The sequence below is a fragment of the Salmo trutta genome, chromosome 30 (genome assembly GCF_901001165.1).
Source record: "Salmo trutta chromosome 30, fSalTru1.1, whole genome shotgun sequence".
NCBI classification, from domain to species: Eukaryota; Metazoa; Chordata; class Actinopteri; order Salmoniformes; family Salmonidae; genus Salmo; species Salmo trutta.
In genome coordinates, this window is record NC_042986.1 from 34,417,366 (window position 1) to 34,439,185 (window position 21,820).

Here is a 21,820-nt window from a genome sequence, read left to right on the forward strand (position 1 = left end):
AGAGAGAGAGCCAGAGAGAGAGCTCCTGAGATGAGAGCCAGAGGACAGACAGAGAGCCAGAGACGAGACACGGAAGACGCCAGCGAGAGACAGAGCCTGAGAGCCCAGAGAGCCAGATAGTTCAGAGGACAGGAGGTTAGAGACAGAGAGTCAGAGACAGAGAGCCAGAGAGCGCCAGAGAGAGAGAGTCAGAGACAGAGAGTCAGAGAGCGCCAGAGAGAGAGCGCCAGAGAGAGAGCGCCAGAGAGAGAGCGCCAGAGAGAGAGTGCCAGAGCGCCAGAGAGAGAGAGAGAGACAGAGCGCCAGAGAGAGAGCCAGAGAGCCAGAGAGATAGAGCCAGAGAGCCAGAGAGAGAGAGCCAGAGAGCCAGAGAGAGAGAGACAAAGAGCCAGAGACAGAGACAGAGAGACAGAGAGCCAGAGACAGAGAGCCAGAGAGAGAGCCAGAGAGAGAGACAGAGACAGAGACAGAGAGCCAGAGACAGACAGAGAGCCAGAGAGAGACAGAGCCAGAGAGCCAGAGAGCCAGATAGTCAGAGACAGAGAGTCAGAGACAGAGAGTCAGAGACAGAGAGCCAGAGAGCGCCAGAGAGAGAGAGTCAGAGACAGAGAGTCAGAGAGCGCCAGAGAGAGAGCGCCAGAGAGAGAGCGCCAGAGAGAGAGCGCCAGAGAGAGAGCGCCAGAGAGAGAGCGCCAGAGAGCGCCAGAGAGAGAGCGCCAGAGAGAGAGAGTGCCAGAGCGCCAGAGAGAGAGAGAGACAGAGCGCCAGAGAGAGAGCCAGAGAGCCAGAGAGAGAGAGAGAGCCAGAGAGCCAGAGAGAGAGAGACAGAGAGCCAGAGAGAGAGAGACAAAGAGCCAGAGACAGAGACAGAGAGACAGAGAGACAGAGAGCCAAAGAGAGAGCCAGAGAGAGAGACAGAGACAGAGAGCCAGAGAGAGAGCCAGAGACAGAGAGACAGAGAGAGAGACAGAGACAGAGAGCCAGAGAGCCAGAGAGCCAGAGAGCCAGAGAGCCAGAGAGAGCCAGAGAGCCTGCGAGAGAGCCAGAGAGCCTGCGAGAGAGCCAGAGAGCCTGTGAGAGAGCCAGAGCCAGAGAGCCAGAGCCAGAGAGCCAGAGAGAGAGCGCCAGAGAGAGAGCGCCAGAGACAGAGAGCCAGAGACAGAGAGCCAGAGAGAGAGTGAGAAAGTGTTAATTTTTTATTGTTTATTTCACTTTTGTTTCTACTTCACTTGCTTTGGTAATGTAAACATATGTTTCCCATGCCAATAAAGCCCCTTGAATTGAGAGAGAGAGAGAGAGAGAGAGAGAGAGCCAGAGAGCGAGCCAGAGAGCGAGCCAGAGAGAGAGCCAGAGAGAGAGCCAGACAGAGAGCCAGAGAGAGAGCCAGAGAGAGAGCCAGAGACAGACAGAGAGCCAGAGACAGACAGAGAGCCAGAGAGAGACAGAGCCAGAGAGCCAGAGAGCCAGAGAGCCAGAGAGTCAGAGACAGAGAGTCAGAGACAGAGAGTCAGAGACAGAGACAGAGAGTCAGAGACAGAGAGTCAGAGACAGAGAGACAGAGACAGAGAGCCAGAGAGCGAGCCAGAGAGCGAGCCAGAGAGAGAGCCAGAGAGAGAGCCAGACAGAGAGCCAGAGAGAGAGCCAGAGAGAGAGCCAGAGACAGACAGAGAGCCAGAGACAGACAGAGAGCCAGAGAGAGACAGAGCCAGAGAGCCAGAGAGCCAGATAGTCAGAGACAGAGAGTCAGAGACAGAGAGTCAGAGACAGAGAGCCAGAGAGCGCCAGAGAGAGAGCGCCAGAGAGAGAGTGCCAGAGCACCAGAGAGAGAGAGAGACAGAGCGCCAGAGAGAGAGACAGAGAGCCAGAGAGAGAGAGACAAAGAGCCAGAGACAGAGAGACAGAGAGCCAGAGCCATAGAGCCAGAGACAGAGACAGAGAGCCAGAGACAGACAGAGAGCCAGAGACAGACAGAGAGCCAGAGAGAGACAGAGCCAGAGAGCCAGATAGTCAGAGACAGAGAGTCAGAGACAGAGAGTCAGAGAGCGCCAGAGAGAGAGAGTCAGAGACAGAGAGTCAGAGAGCGCCAGAGAGAGAGTCAGAGAGAGAGCGCCAGAGAGAGAGCGCCAGAGAGAGAGCGCCAGAGAGAGAGTGCCAGAGCGCCAGAGAGAGAGAGAGACAGAGCGCCAGAGAGAGAGCCAGAGAGCCAGAGAGCCAGAGAGAGAGAGAGCCAGAGAGCCAGAGAGAGAGAGAGACAGAGAGCCAGAGAGAGAGAGAGACAAAGACAGAGAGACAGAGAGCCAGAGACAGAGAGCCAGAGAGAGAGCCAGAGAGAGAGACAGAGACAGAGAGCCAGAGAGAGAGCCAGAGACAGAGAGACAGAGAGAGAGACAGAGAGAGAGACAGAGACAGAGAGCCAGAGAGCCAGAGAGCCAGAGAGCCAGAGAGCCAGAGAGCCAGAGAGCCTGCGAGAGAGCCAGAGAGACTGCGAGAGAGCCAGAGAGCCTGCGAGAGAGCCAGAGCCAGAGAGCCAGAGAGAGAGCGCCAGAGAGAGAGCGCCAGAGACAGAGCGCCAGAGACAGAGCGCCAGAGAGAGAGAGAGAAAGTGTTAATTTTTTATTGTTTATTTCACTTTTGTTTCTACTTCACTTGCTTTGGTAATGTAAACATATGTTTCCCATGCCAATAAAGCCCCTTGAATTGAGAGAGAGAGAGAGAGAGAGTTACATTGAGTTACAGGAGGAAAAGATTGACAGAGAGTGAGTAAAAAGACCAATCTTCATCGTGGTAGCTAGCCAAATTCAAATCTGTCAGCTAGTTTACCGTCTAGCTCTAACCGTTTACTGGTGGTAACCATAGCAACATGGCCACTGAGGCAGCGCTAGCAGCGACAGCAACTGCAGAGACTGAGAGACTTTCTCCGTTGTTTTTTGAATACCCAGCAGAAATCAAATCAGAGAAGGGAAGAATCAACTTTAAACACCGAATTCTGAGGGAGAACCCAGAAACTTTGTTTGCCGACTGCTCACAAAACGGAACTGTTACAAACCTGCTATTTTACACAGACCACACTACTGCCTGGCATACAGCCGTAACTAGCCATTTCAGCTATACCACGAAGAAAGGCATCTGCAAGGGAAGGCAAATCCACATTTTTGAGGACAGCGATAAGGACCAGGAAAACAGGTTTCTGACGGTAAACATGTATCAGAACGGCACTATCATGGTCCAGGGCAGTGAGGCTGCACTCAGCTCTGTTGTGCAGGACTTCCCCACCCTAATGAAGATAGCAGAAAGTAAAAAAGACAAGGACAGCACCCCGACCTCTCCCCTCACCTCAGGCACCCCAACAACAGGACTATCCTCCCCCCTGCCTGCCTACAACCACCAGAGCCAAGACCACACTACCATCAGCCTGCTGAGAGACAGGCTAGCTGTGTTAGAGGTATGGGTTACTGAGCTGAAGGAGCAGCCCCCCAGCTACACCACCTCCAGCCCAGACACAGAGCTTCTACAGGACCAGATCAACCAGTGCAGGACCCAGCTGAAGAACTCTGTCCAGGAGCTGAGAGAGAGCCTTACCACAGCTCTTGAGGAGGTAAAGGCCACCATGAGGAGAGAGCTAGTGCAGGTAAAGGAGGAGATGGCAAAGGAGTTGTCTGTCATCAAGAGGGTGCTACAGCACAGAGAACAGACTGTAGAGACTCCCAGAGAGAAGCTGCAGCCCCTCACCACCCCTAACAACCCCACTGACCCACCTTTACCCACAATCCCCCCCCCATACCGACAACACTTTACCCACACCCCCAGTCAACAAAGAGGCCCACATAGAGACACCTACTACAGAGAGAAGCTCTCTGGCCCCTCCTGACACACCCCCACACACCCCTCCATGTACACAGGCCCTGTTTACTCCAGCCCCAGACCGAAAACGCACTAATCTGGTAAAACCCACTGAGGTGGCCATCCTCATTGACTCAAATGGGAAATTCATTCAAGAAGATAAACTCTTCCCCCAACACAAGGTGTGCAAAATATGGTGCCCAAAAACACAAGATGCACTCCACATCCTGTCCCAGCCTGACTTTGGCACACCAGGCCACATTATTATTCACACCGGCACCAACAACCTGCGAGAGGAGCAGGAGAGAGTAGGCAGCCTGGTCAACAGAGTAGCAGAGAGGGCCTCTGAGTGGTTCCCCAACTCCCACATCACCATCTCCACTCTGCTGCCCCGCAAAGACTTTCATCCCCGTACCATCCAGAAAGTCAACGCTGACATCACCAGAGGGTGTGGCCTACTCCCGAACATACACATTGCTCACCACCCAACAATCACCCCAGAGCATCTACACGACCACTCCCACCTGAGGAAGCAGACAGTAGGGATGTTTGCCAAGTCCCTAAAGGACGTAGCACTTGGTAGACAAACACCTCATGCTGTACTGGACAGAGGAGCACCCAGAGACCCCTACCAGACCACTGCACCACCAAGGAGCCCCAGGCCCCTTCAACGCCAAACCAGACCCAGTGCACCCCACAGGCCCCACCCACCCCCAGAGCATCACCACTTGCATCGGCTTAGCCAGACCAGACCGGGCCCAGCCTATTATCCCGCACCAGACCACCACCCCTACCAGACCAGAGAGGAAGTCCCACGGCCCAGACCTGGCCCCCCTCCACCTCACAGGGCCCAACAGCAGGACCAGCGCAGCTACGCGGAGGTCGTCAGAGGACAGGAGAACCCTGTAGGATTAAGTGAGATTAAACAGCTCCTCCAATACATCTGCACTAAACTGCACTAAACACACACGGACGCATACACACACACCACACACACACACACACACACACACACACCTATTGTACTAGAATTTACTTGTTCAATGAATAGGAATATTTAACAGAATAACAGAATAAATGTTAGCTGATATCCTGTTTATCTCACTCTTAACAACTTATTAGTTAATCGTTACTGTATTTCTGACTGCTATTCTTTCTTTTTGCAACATGAAATCACTATCAGTTAGCATGTGGAACATTCAGGGTCTAAACTCATCAACCTTTGGTCTGAAGAGTTTAGCACTGGAGTTCAACAAAAATCTGAAAGATGTTGATGTCATCATTCTGCAGGAGACATGGTGTAAGGCTGACGTTGTCACTCACTGTCCCACAGGCTACAGAGAGGTCATTGTGCCATCACAGAAACACAGCTCTGTCAATAGAGGCAGAGACTCTGGAGGATTGATCATTTGGTACAAATCCGAACTACAAAATCTAATTGATCCCCTCAAAATTGGCAAATACCACATTTGGTTAAAACTAAAAAAAGAACTTGTACTGACAGAAAAAGATGTGTTCCTTTGCGCAATATATATCCCCCCCTCAGAATCCCCATATTACTCAGAGGAGATCTTCCCCACCCTCGAGGAAGAGACGTGCCATTTCCAGGCCCAGGGAAATGTGCTCATCTGTGGGGACACAAATGCGCGCACAGGAACACTACCTGATCTAACGAGCACACGAGGGGACAGCTTTATTAAAGGCCATACTGTTTCTAACTATCTTAATCTCCCCCATAGAAACAACAGTGACAGCACCGTCAACAAAAACGGAAGGGATCTTTTGCAGCTCTGTAGAAGCCTGGGTCTGTACTTTGTCAATGGTAGGTTACGGGGGGACTCTTTGGGGAGATTCACCTACTGCTCACCTCTTGGCCACAGTACAGTAGACTATATGATCACAGACATGGACCCTTTCTCTCTCAGCTCATTCACTGTCAAGCCACTAACACCTCTGTCTGATCATAGCCAAATTACGTTGTTCCTCAAAAGAACAGACCTGGAAACAACCACACATTCACAGCCCAGTAAGCTGTACAACATCAGAAATTCATACAGATGGGCCCAAAACAGCACAGAAGAATACCAGAAAGCAACCTGGAACTGTCAGAGTGTTGCTAGGAGTGGTGGTAGGAGTCAGGCGCAGAGAGCAGAGGTACAGAACTTCGTGTTTATTTTGAACAAAAAAGCTAACACGATCAACGCCAACACAAACGGCGTGGGTAAATTGCCAAGTGCCCAAAACAGGTGCACAGCATGCAATTAATAACAAGTAATAAATCGCCAGCACATCCAACGATAAAATACAACCTGACGTAAAATAATCCCGCACAACACTGGGCGGGCTAACCAGGCTTAAATAACCAAAATCAAAAAACCAAATGAGGGACAGGTGCAAACAATAAGACATACCAAACAAAAAGGAAAAAAGGATCAGCGGCGGCTAGTAGGTCGGTGACGACGACCGCCGAGCGCTGCCCGAGCAGGCAGGGGAGCCACCTTCAATGGGATTCGTGACAGGAACCAAAATATCCAAACACTCTTAGATAAATTTCTGGATACCACATTCACTCACAGTAAAGAAGGCATCAATCTAGCAGTACGAAACATCAACTATATATTCAGGCAAACGGCAAAAGAAGCACAATTGAAATTGATAAAAAACAAAACTAAAAAAATCACAGATGACAACTGGTTTGATGCAGATTGTAAAATTATAAGGAAAAAACTTAGAACACTATCCAACCAAAAGCACAGAGACCCAAATAATGGTGAATTACGCCTTCATTACTGTGAGACTTTAAAACTCTATAAACGTACACTCAGAACCAAAAAAGCACAGTACAACAGCAAGCAGCTGACACTAATTGAGGAGTCCATAAACACAAACAACTTTTGGCAAAATTGGGAAAAACAAAAAAAATCTAAACAAGAGGAATTAGCGATACAAAATGGTGACATATGGACAACCCATTTCAAAACACTCTACAACACCATTCAAATTGACACAAACGCAGAACAACGCCAAATCCATGAGAAGTTGAATGGATTAGAAAAAGCTATAAAGGACAATCAAAACCCATTGGACTCCCCAATTACTGACCAGGAGCTCTATAAGAAACTTCAGGCTCTCAAATTTAAAAAAGCCTGCGGACCTGATGGCATCCTAAATGAGATGCTCAAACTCACTAGTGCAAAATTTCAATTGGCTATATTAAAACTGCTTAATTTGATCCTGAGTGTAGGTTATTTCCCTCACATCTGGAATCAAGGACTCATAACCCCAATCTTTAAGAATGGAGACAAATTTGACCCTAACAATTACAGAGGCATTTGTGTGAACAGTAACCTGGGGAAGGTTTTCTGTAGTATCATCAATGTAAGAGTTCTAAACTTCCTTAATAAGCACAATGTCTTGAGTAAAAGCCAAATTGGATTTATACCAAAACATCGCACAACTGATCATATTTACACCTTACACACCCTGATAGATAAACATGTCCACCAAAATAATACCAAAATATACACTTGCTTTATCGACTTCCAAAAAGCATTTGATTCTATTTGGCATACAGGACTGTTCTACAAAGTTATTGAAAGTGGTGTAGGGGGTAAAACATATGACATAATTAAATCAATGTATACTGGCAATACGTGCAGCATTAAAATTGGTATGAAAAGAACAGAATTCTTTAACCAGGGGCGGGGCCTTCGTCAGGGTTGCAATCTGAGCCCTGCACTCTTCAATATTTACATTAACGAATTGGCCACTATTCTAGAAAAATCCTCAGCCCCTGGTGTTAGTCTCCACAATTCAGAAGTTAAATGCCTACTCTTCGCAGATGACCTATGCCTGCTGTCACCCACAGCACCTGGCCTACAGCAGAGCCTGGACCTGCTAGAGCAGTACTGCCAGACCTGGGCCCTGGCAGTAAACCCCAAAAAGACTAAAATAATGATTTTCCAGAGAAGATCCAGATCTCAGGGAATTAGACCAAAGTTCTCAATTGGTACAAAATATATAGAGTACTGTACACACTACAATTACTTAGGTTTAAAAATAAGCTCAACTGGACACCTTAATGAGGCAGTGAATGAACTGAGAGAGAAAGCACGCAGGGCATTCTACGCCATTAAAAAGCAAATTCAAATTGAAATACCTATTAAAATTTGGCTAAAACTAATTGAATATGTCATTGAACCAATTGCACTTTATGGCAGCGAGGTGTGGGGTCCACTTGCAAAACAAGATTTCATCAAATGGGACAAACACCCCATTGAAACCCTACATGCAGAGTTCTGTAAGATTCTCCTACGTGTCCAGAGGAAAACTACAAACAATGCATGCAGGGCAGAATTAGGCCAATATCCACTAATAATAAAAACTCAAAAAAGAGCAATTAAGTTTTGGAAACATCTAAAATACAGTGACCCCCTCTCATATCATTACCAAGCCCTGCAATGCCAAGAGCTGAGCAAAGAAAAGAGTCCCCTCATCCAGCTGGTCCTGGGGCTGAGTTCACAAACCTGTTCTACTAACACACTGAAGCCTCAGGACCAGAACATCCAATCAATCAGAATAAACCAAATTACAACACAGTCAAAACAAAACTACATTGCTTATTGGGAAACACAAGCACAAACACAAAGCAAAATGCAGTGCTATCTGGCCCTAAATCGACAGTACACTATGGCTAAATATTTGACCATGGTTACTGATCAAAACCTTAGAAAAACCTTGACAAAGTACAGGCTCAGTGAGCACAGCCTTGCCATTGAGAAGGGTAGACACAGGAAAACCTGGCTCCCTGTAGAGGAAAGGCTGTGCAACCACTGCACAACAGCAGAACCTGAGACGGAGCTGCATTTCCTGACAAAATGTCAAAAATATAAAACAATTAGAGAGTGTCATTTCCCCAAATTTGAAACCCTTATTCAAGGTTTCAAAGACCTCTCTGATGAGGATAGGCTACCCGTCCTGTTGGGGGAGGACACAGAGAGCTGTGGGTTGGCAGCGCACTACATTGCTGCCTGCCATAAGATGAGGGACAGTGTGTGACAGACCAACCTGCACATGTCCTCTACTGTATGATTATTGTTATTGTTGAATGTATGGTTATATTGACCATTGGTTATTGTTGTTACTGTTGTCCCGTTGACAATCTTTGATTCTCATTTTTATTTATTTTTATATTGCAAATATCCAAAGTAAGCTTTGGCAATATGTACATTGTTACGTCATGCCAATAAAGCGAATTGAATTGAATTGAATTGAATTGAGAGAGAGAGAGAAACAGAGAAACAGAGAGAGAAACCGAGAGAGAGACAGAGAGAGAGAGAGAGAGAGAGAGACAGGGATGCAGCTTAAGCCCCACCCTCTTTAACATATATATCAACGAATTGGCGAGGGCACTAGAACAGTCTGCAGCACCCGGCCTCACCCTACTAGAATCTGAAGTCAAATGTCTACTGTTTGTTGATGATCTGGTGCTTCTGTCCCCAACCAGTTAGGGCCTACAGCAGCACCTAGATCTTCTGCAGAGATTCTGTCAGACCTGGGCCCTGACAGGAAATCTCAGTAAGACAAAAATAATGGTGTTCCGAAAACAGTCCAGTCGCCAGGACCACAAATACAAATTCCATCTAGACACCGTTGCCCTAGAGCACACAAAAAACTATACATACCTTGGCCTAAACATCAGCGCCACAGGTAACTTCCATAAAGCTGTGAACAATCTGAGAGACAAGGCAAGAAGGGCATTCTATGCCATCAAAAGTAACATAAAATTCAATATACAAATTAGGATCTGGCTAAAAATACTTGAATCGGTTATAGAACCCATTGCCCTTTATGGTTGTGAGGTCTGGGGTCTGCTCACCAACCTAGAATTCACAAAATGGGACAAACACCAAATTGAGACTCTGCATGCAGAATTCTACAAAAATATCATCTGTGTACAAGGTAAAACACCAAATAATGCATGCAGAGCAGAATTAGGTCGATACCCGCAAATTATCAAAATCCAGAAAAGAGTCGTTAAATTCTACAACCACCTAAAAGGAAGCGATTCCCAAACCTTCCATAACAAAGCCATCACCTACAGAGAGATGAACCTGGAGAAGAGCCCCCTAAGCAAGCTGGTCCTGGGGCTCTGTTCACAAACACAAACACACCCCACAGAGCCCCAGGACAGCAACACATTTAGACCCAAACAAATCATGAGAAAACAAAAAGATAATTACTTGACACATTGGAAAGAATTTACAAAAAAAACTGAGCAAACTGGAATGCTATTTGGCCCTAAACAGAGAGTACACAGTGGCAGAATACCTGACCACTGTGACTGAACCAAACTTAAGGAAAGCTTTGACTATGTACAGACTCAGTGAGCATAGCCTTGCTATTGAGAAAGGCCGCCGTAGGCAGATCTGGCTCTCAAGAGAAGACAGGCTATGTGCACACTGCCCACAAAATGAGGTGGGAACTGAGCTGTACTTCCTAACCTCCTGCTCAGTGTATGTCCATATTAGAGACACATATTTCCCTCAGATTACACAGACCCACAAAGAATTCGTAAACGAATCCAATTTTGATAAACTCCCATATCTACTGGGTGAAATACCTCAGTGCGCCATCACAGCAGCATGATTTGTGACCTGTTGCCACAAGAAAAGGTAAACCAGCGAAGAACAAACACCATTGTAATTACAACCCATATTTATGCTTATTTATTTTCCCTTTTGTACTTTAACTATTTGTACATCGTTACAACACTGTAAATAGACATATGACATTTGAAATGTCTTTATTATTTTGAAACTTGTATGAGTGTAATGTTTACTGTTCATTTTTATTGTTTATTTCACTCGTGTTTATTATCTATTTCACTTGCTTTGGCAATGTTAACATATGTTTCCCATGCCAATAAAGCCCATTATATTGAAATGAAATTGAGAGAGAGAGAGAGAGACAGAGGGAGAGAGACAGAGGGAGAGGTGTGTGTGTTCAAGTGTTTGTTTTACATGTTAAATGCAGAGGAAGGGTTTACAATAATTGGCAGCTTTAACCATCAAAGAGATGAAAAACAGCACAGGCCTAACCTTAATGAGAGGTGTCAGGGAGGGACGGGAAGAGAGGGGGGAGAGGTGTCAGGGAGGGAGGGGAAGAGAGGGAGGAGAGGAAATACACAGCTAATTAGTCCTGTGTGTTTCTCATCTACTGAACAATATCTAGTTGTCTGGGTTTGGAGGATGAAAACAAGGACCTGATAGTGAAATATGTCTCCTTGACATGCCAGACACACACACAGTCAGGGAGGATCGCTTGGCATAGGCACTCTGCCCCAGTTAGCTAATTAGAACCAGGGCATTGTGAGTAGTGACTGGCTGCATTTGCAGGTTTGTAACAAGCCTGAGAGATTTGGGGTACACACACACCCTCCATCACACACACTGTCACTCCTGCAAACTCATTATGAACAACCTATACAGACTGCAACAGTCCAATGCTAGCCAAGACTCTCTTCATCAGGCTGGGCTATGGGTAGACTAAAGCTCTGTTAGAATACCCATACTAACACACTGTATACTACATATTTAATGAGTATATACTACATACTATTAGTTATTTTTTGTATACTGTACATTAACGGTATCCTTTCAGTTGAGCCTACTAGCACTACCCTTGTCTACCGGAAGTTGATGCGTTTGCTATGCAACCTCTTGCTAGCTTGTTAGCATAACAAATTACTAGCTAGACATCTTATGATTTTGGGTTTTCGTAAATTCAATCTGGAGTGCCAGAGTGCAATCTGGGCATTGGTAAATTCAGAGTGTTGTCAGATTGTCCGTTTGTAAATTCAGGAGCGTTCAGAGCGCACACGGGAAGCTCTGGCCGAGGAGTAGGGTTGACCTCAAAACGGCACCCAAACTAACTGGCTAACTGGCTACACTAGCTACTTCTAGGCACAAATGAGAGAACAGCTCACTCTGACCATTTTACTGGCCCTCGCTAGCACAGCTGGTTAGGCTGTTTTCACTGTTTTCAGAGCTTTGGTGACTGGAACTGTGCTGTTGGCAACAATTTAATTGCGTTTTTGCGGGGGGTTTTTGCCGACATTTACTGCCACCGGCCATATCAGTTATTCTGCACTCCGGCACATTCAGATGAGAGTGCTCTGAAATCAGAGTAGATAGCCAGAGTGAATTTACGAACGCACCCGCATTAACAATATCCATTCAGAACCCACAACGACTATACCATTTAGCTAAGCTAAGAATGATGTGAATAATCAAGTCAATAAACGTTGGGAAGTTAGTTAGATAGCATATACTGTAGTTAATATACTGGCAAGTTTGATGTATTAGTAGCCAACTAAGGTTAGGTGGCTAACAAACATACATAGTGGAGTAATGATATGCTATGCGGTTCGTAAGGATAGCGTAGCTAACAAATTGTCAGCCAATTTTGAAGCCACACCCATTTTCAGAAGAATTGCATTATGGGCCCTAAAAACACTGAAATAGTGTCCACTGCTTGTATACTTTATATTTTGGCGAATATAGTACGGCATCCAGGAACTTTTGGCATACTAACTATATCCATACTATGACCACTAAGCATACTACATAATCAATTTACATCACAAATAGTGCTGTTAGTGCGGTTAGTATGAATATTCGGACACAGCTTAGGACTTCGTCAGAAACTGCTACATGGGTTGAAGCCTACTGCAGCATCTCATAAAACAGAACCAAATGCAGAACACCATTGCCTGTCTTGTCCGGTTCCACTTAGGATGTTTGCATTGCCTCTCTTCCGTCAGTTCCTGACATGAGTTTACACTTGGCAGACCAGGATACACCTCAGCCCAGCCAATCACACACACACACTCATATACAAACACACACACACCACGCAGCGCTAACCTCTGGAAGCCATTGTTAAACATGTGGAACAAAGATGAGCATGGACCCATCTCCCCATACTGTCCTTCACAGTTATCTTTAGTGGTCCACACCAGTCCCCCACAACACACCCTCATCTACACTGAAAACCATGACCATGACGATGGTGGCGATGACGACGTTAGGAATGACCACTGTCAGTTGAGCAATGCCCTTGTAACATCAACAGATGATGTTTAGAAATCATGAGAAGACCTTAGCTGTCGTTGTAAATACATAAACATATCGCTCAGTGTTTGTGTATAGAAGGAAAAACACACTGCTTTCAAAGGAGAGAAAAAAAAAATCCACATCGGAATTTTGTCCTGGTTGAGTAAGACTTTCCATGTTACCGGAAAGTGACTTGTTCAACCTGAATTCTAGAAAATTAAGCATTTTTATTGTATAAGTATCCCACACGGCAACCTTTAGCGAAAACAATTAGCTAAAATAAAAGTGTGTTGACTGTGTTGACCTGAAAGGTGATTCATGTGTGGCGCTAGCATCGTGACGGCTGTGGGGCGGGCTATCTGACTAACGCTGAGGTGAGGTCTTATGAACAACAGCTGTTCTCTCACCAACCAACCCAGAGAAAACAAACTCAGTCTGTTTAGAACCAACAATTAGCATCCATCTCATCCACTTAGCCAGACCAACACACACAGATGCACTGTAACTCAATGGAGGTCTCAATGGAGTCCTTCTCAAACCTACAGAGCCGCAGACAGCCTTCTCAACCCTACACTGCCCTACACAGCCTACCTGGCCCTACCCAGCCCTACATAGCTCTACACAGCTCTACCTTGCCCTACAAGCCCTATACAACTTTACAAAGCCATCGGTTAGGTGGAGATGGTGACTTTGTAAGTGATGAAACTGTCTCAAAAATGTCTTGGTTTCCCTTAATAATTTTTAAAGTCAGGAATCTAACCTAATGTGATGGAGTCTTCATCATCGTCATCATCCCCTCCATAGCCCAAGAATGGTGCCGTAGGGGATGGCTGCCGTTTTATGTGCTCCTAACCAACTGTGCTATTTTGTTTGTTTTTTCGTATTGTTTGTAACTCGCCCACCATTTGGCATATCTGACCATAACTCTATCCTCCTGATTCCTGCTTATAAAGCAAAAACTAAAGCAGGAAGTACCAGTGACTCGCTCAATAAGGACGTGGTGAGAGGACGCAAATGCTAAGCTACAGGACTGTTTTGCTAGCACAGACTGGAATATGTTCCGGGATTCTTCCGATGGCATTGAGGAGTATACCACATCATAACTTGTAACGCCCTGGCCATAGAGAGGGTTTTTTTGTTCTTTATTTTGGTTAGGCCAGGGTGTTACATTGGGTGGGCGTTCTATGTTCTTTTTCTAGTTTTTTTGTATTTCTTTGTTTTGGGCCGTGTGTGGCTCCCAATCAGGCACAGCTGAAGTTCGTTGTGGTTGATTGGGAGTCACACATAAGGAGCATGTTTTTCCTTTGGGTTTTGTGGGGGATTGTTGTCTGTGGTGTTCATTTTGGGACCAGACAGGACTGTTTTCTGTCGTTTCTTTTCATGTTTTGTATAGAGTGTTTATGTTCATTAAAATCTTTAATAATGAATACACATCCTCCGCTGCACCTTGGTCTAATTCTAACGACAGGCGTTACATAACTGCATCGATGACGTCATCCCACAGTGACCGTGTGTACATACCCCAAACAGAAGCCATGGATTACAGGCAACATCGCACTGAGCTAAAGGGTAGAGCTGCCGCTTTCAATGAGTGGGACTCTAACCCGGACGCTTATAAGAAATCCCCTCCGACGAACCATCAAACAGGCAAAGTGTCAATACAGGACTAAGATTGCATCGTACTACACCGGCTCAGACGCTCGTCGGATGTGGCAGAGCTTGCAAACTATTACAGACTACAAAGGGAAGCACAGCCGCAAGCTGCCCTGTGACACAAGCCTACCAGACGAGCTAAATAATTTCTATGCTCACTTCGAGGCAAGCAACACTGAATCATGCATGAGATCATCAGCTGTTCCAGACGACTATGTGATCACGCTCTCCGTAGCCGATGTAGGTAAGGCCTTTAAACAGGTCAACATTCACAAGGCCGCAGTGCCAGACGGATTACCAGGACGTGTACTCCGAGCATGCGCTAACCAACTGGCAAGTGTCTTCACTGACATTTTCAACCTCTCCCTGTCTGAGTCTGTAATACCTACATGTTTCAAGCAGACCACCATAATGCCTGTGCCCAAGAACACTAAGGTAACCTGCCTAAATGACTACCGACCCGTATCACTCACGTCTGTAGCCATGAAGTGCTTTGATAGGCTGGTCATGGCTCACATCAACACCATTATCCCAGAAACCCTAGACCCACTCCAATTTGCATACCGCCCAACAGATCCACAGATGATGCAATATTTATTGTACTCCACACTGCCCTTTCCCACCTAGACAAAAGGAACACCTATGTGAGAATGCTATTCATTGACTACAGCTCAGCGTTCAACACCATGGGCCCAAAGATCCTCATAAATTAGCGAGCATCCTGACTGGTTGCATCACCGTCTGGTTTGGCAACTGCTCAGCCTCCGACCGCAAGGCACTACAGAGGGTAGTGTGTACGGCCCAGTACATCACTGGGGCCAAGCTTCCTGCCATCCAGGACCTCTATACCAGGCGGTGTCAGAGGAAGGCCCAAAAAATTGCCAAGGACTCCAGCCACCCCAGTCATAGACTGTTCTCTCTGCTACCGCACGGCAAGCGCCAAGTCTAGGTCAAAAAGGCTTCTTAACAGCTTCAACCACCATGTCATAACTCTTGAACAGTTAATTAATGCTGCAGCTACTCTGTTTATTATTCATGCATAGTCACTTTACATCGACCTACAAGATCAAATTACCTCAATTAACCGGTGCCCCCGCACATTGACTCTGTACTGGGAACCCTGTATATAGCCTCCACATTGACTCTGTACTGGGAACCCTGTATATAGCCTCCACATTGACTCTGTACTGGAACCCTGTATATAGCCTCCACATTGACTCTGTACTGGGAACCCTGTATATAGCCTCCACATTGACTCTGTACTGGGAAGCCTGTATATAGCCTCCACATTGACTCTGTACTGGAACCCTGTATATAGCCTCCACATTGACTCTGTACTGGAACCGTGTATATAGCCTCCACATTGACTCTGGACTGGAACCCTGTATATAGCCTCCACATTGACTCTGTACTGGGAACCGTGTATATAGCCTCCACATTGACTCTGTACTGGAACCCTGTATATAGCCTCCACATTGACTCTGTACTGGAACCCTGTATATAGCCTCCACATTGACTCTGTACTGGAACCCTGTATATAGCCTCCACATTGACTCTGTACTGGGAACCCTGTATATAGCCTCCACATTGACTCTGTACTGGAAACCTGTATATAGCCTCCACATTGACTCTGTACTGGAACCCTGTATATAGCCTCCCCATTGACTCTGTACTGGAACCCTGTATATAGCCTCCACATTGACTCTGTACTGGAACCGTGTATATAGCCTCCACATTGACTCTGGACTGGAACCCTGTATATAGCCTCCACATTGACTCTGTACTGGGAACCGTGTATATAGCCTCCACATTGACTCTGTACTAGAACCCTGTATATAGCCTCCACATTGACTCTGTACTGGAACCCTGTATATAGCCTCCACATTGACTCTGTACTGGAACCCTGTATATAGCCTCCACATTGACTCTGTACTGGAACCCTGTATATAGCTTCCACATTGACTCTGTACTGGAACCCTGTATATAGCCTCCACATTGACTCTGTACTGGAACCCTGTATATAGCCTCCACATTGACTCTGTACTGGAACCCTGTATATAGCCTCCACATTGACTCTGTACTGGAACCCTGTATATAGCCTCCACATTGACTCTGTACTGGAACCCTGTATATAGCCTCCACATTGACTCTGTACTGGAACCCTGTATATAGCCTCCCCATTGACTCTGTACTGGAACCCTGTATATAGCCTCCACATTGACTCTGTACTGGAACCCTGTATATAGCCTCCACATTGACTCTGTACTGGAACCCTGTATATAGCCTCCACATTGACTCTGTACTGGAACCCTGTATATAGCCTCCCCATTGACTCTGTACTGGAACCCTGTATATAGCCTCCACATTGACTCTGGACTGGGACCCTGTATATAGCCTCCACATTGACTCTGTACTGGAACCCTGTATATAGCCTCCACATTGACTCTGTACTGGAACCCTGTATATAGCCTCCACATTGACTCTGTACTGGAACCCTGTATATAGCCTCCACATTGACTCTGTACTGGAACCCTGTATATAGCCTCCACATTGACTCTGTACTGGGAACCCTGTATATAGCCTCCACATTGACTCTGTACTGGAACCCTGTATATAGCCTCCACATTGACTCTGTACTGGAACCCTGTATATAGCCTCCACATTGACTCTGTACTGGAACCCTGTATATAGCCTCCACATTGACTCTGTACTGGGACCCTGTATATAGCCTCCACATTGACTCTGTACTGGGAACCCTGTATATAGCCTCCACATTGACTCTGTACTGGAACCCTGTATATAGCCTCCACATTGACTCTGTACTGGGACCCTGTATATAGCCTCCACATTGACTCTGTACTGGAACCCTGTATATAGCCTCCACATTGACTGTGTACTGGGAACCCTGTATATAGCCTCCACATTGACTCTGTACTGGAACCCTGTATATAGCCTCCACATTGACTCTCTACTGGGAACCCTGTATATAGCCTCCACATTGACTCTGTACTGGAACCCTGTATATAGCCTCCACATTGACTCTGTACTGGAACCCTGTATATAGCCTCCACATTGACTCTGTACTGGGACCCTGTATATAGCCTCCACATTGACTCTGTACTGGGACCCTGTATATAGCCTCCACATTGACTCTGTACTGGAACCCTGTATATAGCCTCCACATTGACTGTACTGGAACCCTGTATATAGCCTCCACATTGACTCTGTACTGGCACCCTGTATATAGCCTCCACATTGACTCTGTACTGGAACCCTGTATATAGCCTCCACATTGACTCTGTACTGGAACCTGTATATAGCCTCCACATTGACTCTGTACTGGGAACCCTGTATATAGCCTCCACATTGACTCTGTACTGGAACCTGTATATAGCCTCCACATTGACTCTGTACTGGGAACCCTGTATATAGCCTCCACATTGACTCTGTACTGGAACCCTGTATATAGCCTCCACATTGACTCTGTACTGGAACCCTGTATATAGCCTCCACATTGACTCTGTACTGGGAACCCTGTATATAGCCTCCACATTGACTCTGTACTGGAACCCTGTATATAGCCTCCACATTGACTCTGGACTGGGAACCCTGTATATAGCCTCCACATTGACTCTGGACTGGAATCCCGTATATAGCCTCCACATTGACTCTGTACTGGAACCCTGTATATAGCCTCCACATTGACTCTGTACTGGAACCCTGTATATAGCCTCCACATTGACTCTGTACTGGGAACCCTGTATATAGCCTCCACATTGACTCTGTACTGGGAACCCTGTATATAGCCTCCACATTGACTCTGTACTGGAACCCTGTATATAGCCTCCACATTGACTCTGTACTGGGAACCCTGTATATAGCCTCCACATTGACTCTGGACTGGAATCCCGTATATAGCCTCCACATTGACTCTGGACTGGAACCCTGTATATAGCCTCCACATTGACTCTGTACTGGGAAGCCTGTATATAGCCTCCACATTGACTCTGTACTGGGAACCCTGTATATAGCCTCCACATTGACTCTGTACTGGGAACCCTGTATATAGCCTCCACATTGACTCTGTACTGGAACCCTGTATATAGCCTCCACATTGACTCTGTACTGGAACCCTGTATATAGCCTCACTACTGTAATTGTATTGTTACTCCTTAATTATTATTATTTAAAAAAAAAAAAAATCTTCATAAAACTGCATTGTTGGTTAAGGGCTTGTAAATAAGCTTTCCCTGTAAGGTTGTTGTATTCAGCCCATGTGACAAATAACATTTGATTTGATCATCCATCTCCAATCATAACCACTCATATCCTCATCCTCAATCTCCATAGTCATAGTGGCGATGCAGAGACTCTGGGGTTTCCCTGCATCTGTTCCATTGTATATCTATCAGTCTGAGTTGATGTTTATGTGGTCAGCAACAGTGAAGTGGTCTGACTGTCTGAGCAGGGCCAGCTAATACCTGTCTATGACATCACACTAACTGTAGAGACAATGAGTAAACATCCTTTACACTCAGCATGGGTCATGTCCTTCATCTACAGACAATCTACGTATCTATATCCCTTTCTATCTGGAAGGAATTCTGTCACTTCACACTCATCTTTCTCCTTCTCATACTCCCTGTCCAGTCTATGATGCTGGAGACTTCCTCCTCTTTTTCCTACTCTGTCATTCTCTCAATCCCGTTGTCCCCCTATCCCCCTCTCTCTTTTCTGCTATCTTAATTTTCTTCAACTCTTTCCCTCTGCCGTCCTCCCGGACTAGCATACCTTTTCAGACAGGGCCTCCTCCAGCGTGGTCAGTGCTGTGTCTGTGTTGCTGGAGTCAGTCTGGAGACCCTTGACTCTGTCTCTCAGACCCGCCAGCTGCTTGTCTTTGTCCTTTAACTGCTCCAAAAGATTCTCTATCTGAGAAGAGAAAGAGGGAGGGAGAGGGCAGAGAGAGGTGAATGTCAGGTTAGTGTTAGAGGGAGGGAGAGGGCAGAGAGAGGTGAATGTCAGGTTAGTGTTAGAGGGAGGGAGAGGGCAGAGAGAGGTGAATGTCAGGTTAGTGTTAGAGGGAGGGAGAGGGCAGAGAGGTGAATGTCAGGTTAGTGTTAGAGGGAGGGAGAGGGCAGAGAGAGGTAAATGTCAGGTTAGTGTTAGAGGGAGGGAGAGGGCAGAGAGATGAATGTCAGGTTAGTGTTAGAGGGAAGGAGAGGGCAGAGAGGTGAATGTCAGGTTAGTGTTAGAGGGAGGGAGAGTGCAGAGAGGGGTGAATGTCAGGTTAGTGTTAGAGGGAGGGAGAGGGCAGAGAGGTGAATGTCAGGTTAGTGTTAGTTTGGCCTTCATAAATACAGTACATGCCCTATATCTGTTTTCATAAGAGGTCAGTGACTGGCAGACATATCATAATGAAGGTTACAAGACATACCAAAACAAGAGGCATACTTTGAAGTGAAGTGCACAGAAATAAAAGGACCACAATAAACTGGCTTGATCCAGCTGACTAATACATAAACTGGATTGATCCAGCTGACTAATACATAAACTGGATTGATCCAGCTGACTAATACATAAACCGGATTGATCCAGCTGACTAATACATAAACTGGATTGATCCAGCTGACTAATACATAAACCGGATTGATCCAGCTGACTAATACATAAACCGGATGGATCCAGCTGACTAATACATAAACTGGATTGATCCAGCTGACTAATACATAAACCGGATTGATCCAGCTGACTAATACATAAACCGGATGGATCCAGCTGACTAATACATAAACTGGATTGATCCAGCTGACTAATACATAAACTGGATTGATCCAGCTGACTAATACATAAACTGGATTGATCCAGCTGACTAATACATAAACTGGATTGATCCAGCTGACTAATACATAAACTGGATTGATCCAGCTGACTAATACATAAACTGGATTGATCCAGCTGACTAATACATAAACTGGATTGATCCAGCTGACTAATACATAAACCGGATTGATCCAGCTGACTAATACATAAACCGGATTGATCCAGCTGACTAATACATAAACCGGATTGATCCAGCTGACTAATACATAAACCGGATTGATCCAGCTGACTAATACATAAACCGGATTGATCCAGCTGACTAATACATAAACTGGATTGATCCAGCTGACTAATACATAAACCGGATTGATCCAGCTGACTAATACATAAACTGGATTGATCCAGCTGACTAATACATAAACCGGATGGATCCAGCTGACTAATACATAAACTGGATTGATCCAGCTGACTAATACATAAACTGGATTGATCCAGCTGACTAATACATAAACCGGATTGATCCAGCTGACTAATACATAAACTGGATTGATCCAGCTGACTAATACATAAACCAGATTGATCCAGCTGACTAATACATAAACCGGATTGATCCAGCTGACTAATACATAAACCGGATTGATCCAGCTGACTAATACATAAACTGGATTGATCCAGCTGACTAATACATAAACTGGATTGATCCAGCTAACTAATACATAAACTGGCTTGATCCAGCTAACTAATACATAAACCGGATGGATCCAGCTGACTAATACATAAACTGGATTGATCCAGCTGACTAATACATAAACTGGATTGATCCAGCTGACTAATACATAAACCGGATTGATCCAGCTGACTAATACATAAACCGGATTGATCCAGCTGACTAATACATAAACTGGATTGATCCAGCTGACTAATACATAAACCGGATTGATCCAGCTGACTAATACATAAACCGGATTGATCCAGCTGACTAATACATAAACCGGATTGATCCAGCTGACTAATACATAAACTGGATTGATCCAGCTGACTAATACATAAACTGGATTGATCCAGCTGACTAATACATAAACCGGCTTGATCCAGCTGACTGATACATAAACTGGATTGATCCAGCTGACTAATACATAAACTGGATTGATCCAGCTGACTAATACATAAACTGGATTGATCCACCTGACTGATACATAAACTGGATTGATCCAGCTGACTGATACATAAACTGGATTGATCCAGCTGACTAATACATAAACTGGATTGATCCAGCTGACTGATACATAAACTGGATTGATCCAGCTGACTAATACATAAACTGGATTGATCCAGCTGATTAATACATAAACTGGATTGATCCAGCTGACTAATACATAAACCGGATTGAT

The 21,820-nt window shown here is 45.6% G+C and overlaps 1 protein-coding gene across 1 annotated transcript in view; it reads right to left on the reverse strand.

Annotated features, from left to right (window-relative positions):
- The window catches only part of LOC115168911 (ERC protein 2-like), a 332,236-nt gene that overhangs the window by 194,589 nt on the left and 115,827 nt on the right, over window positions 1-21,820 (reverse strand). Inside the window, exon 8 of the mRNA XM_029724430.1 lies at window positions 19,401-19,538. Within this exon, the coding sequence (XP_029580290.1) occupies window positions 19,401-19,538 (138 nt within the window). The remainder of the gene's footprint in view (window positions 1-19,400; window positions 19,539-21,820) is intronic.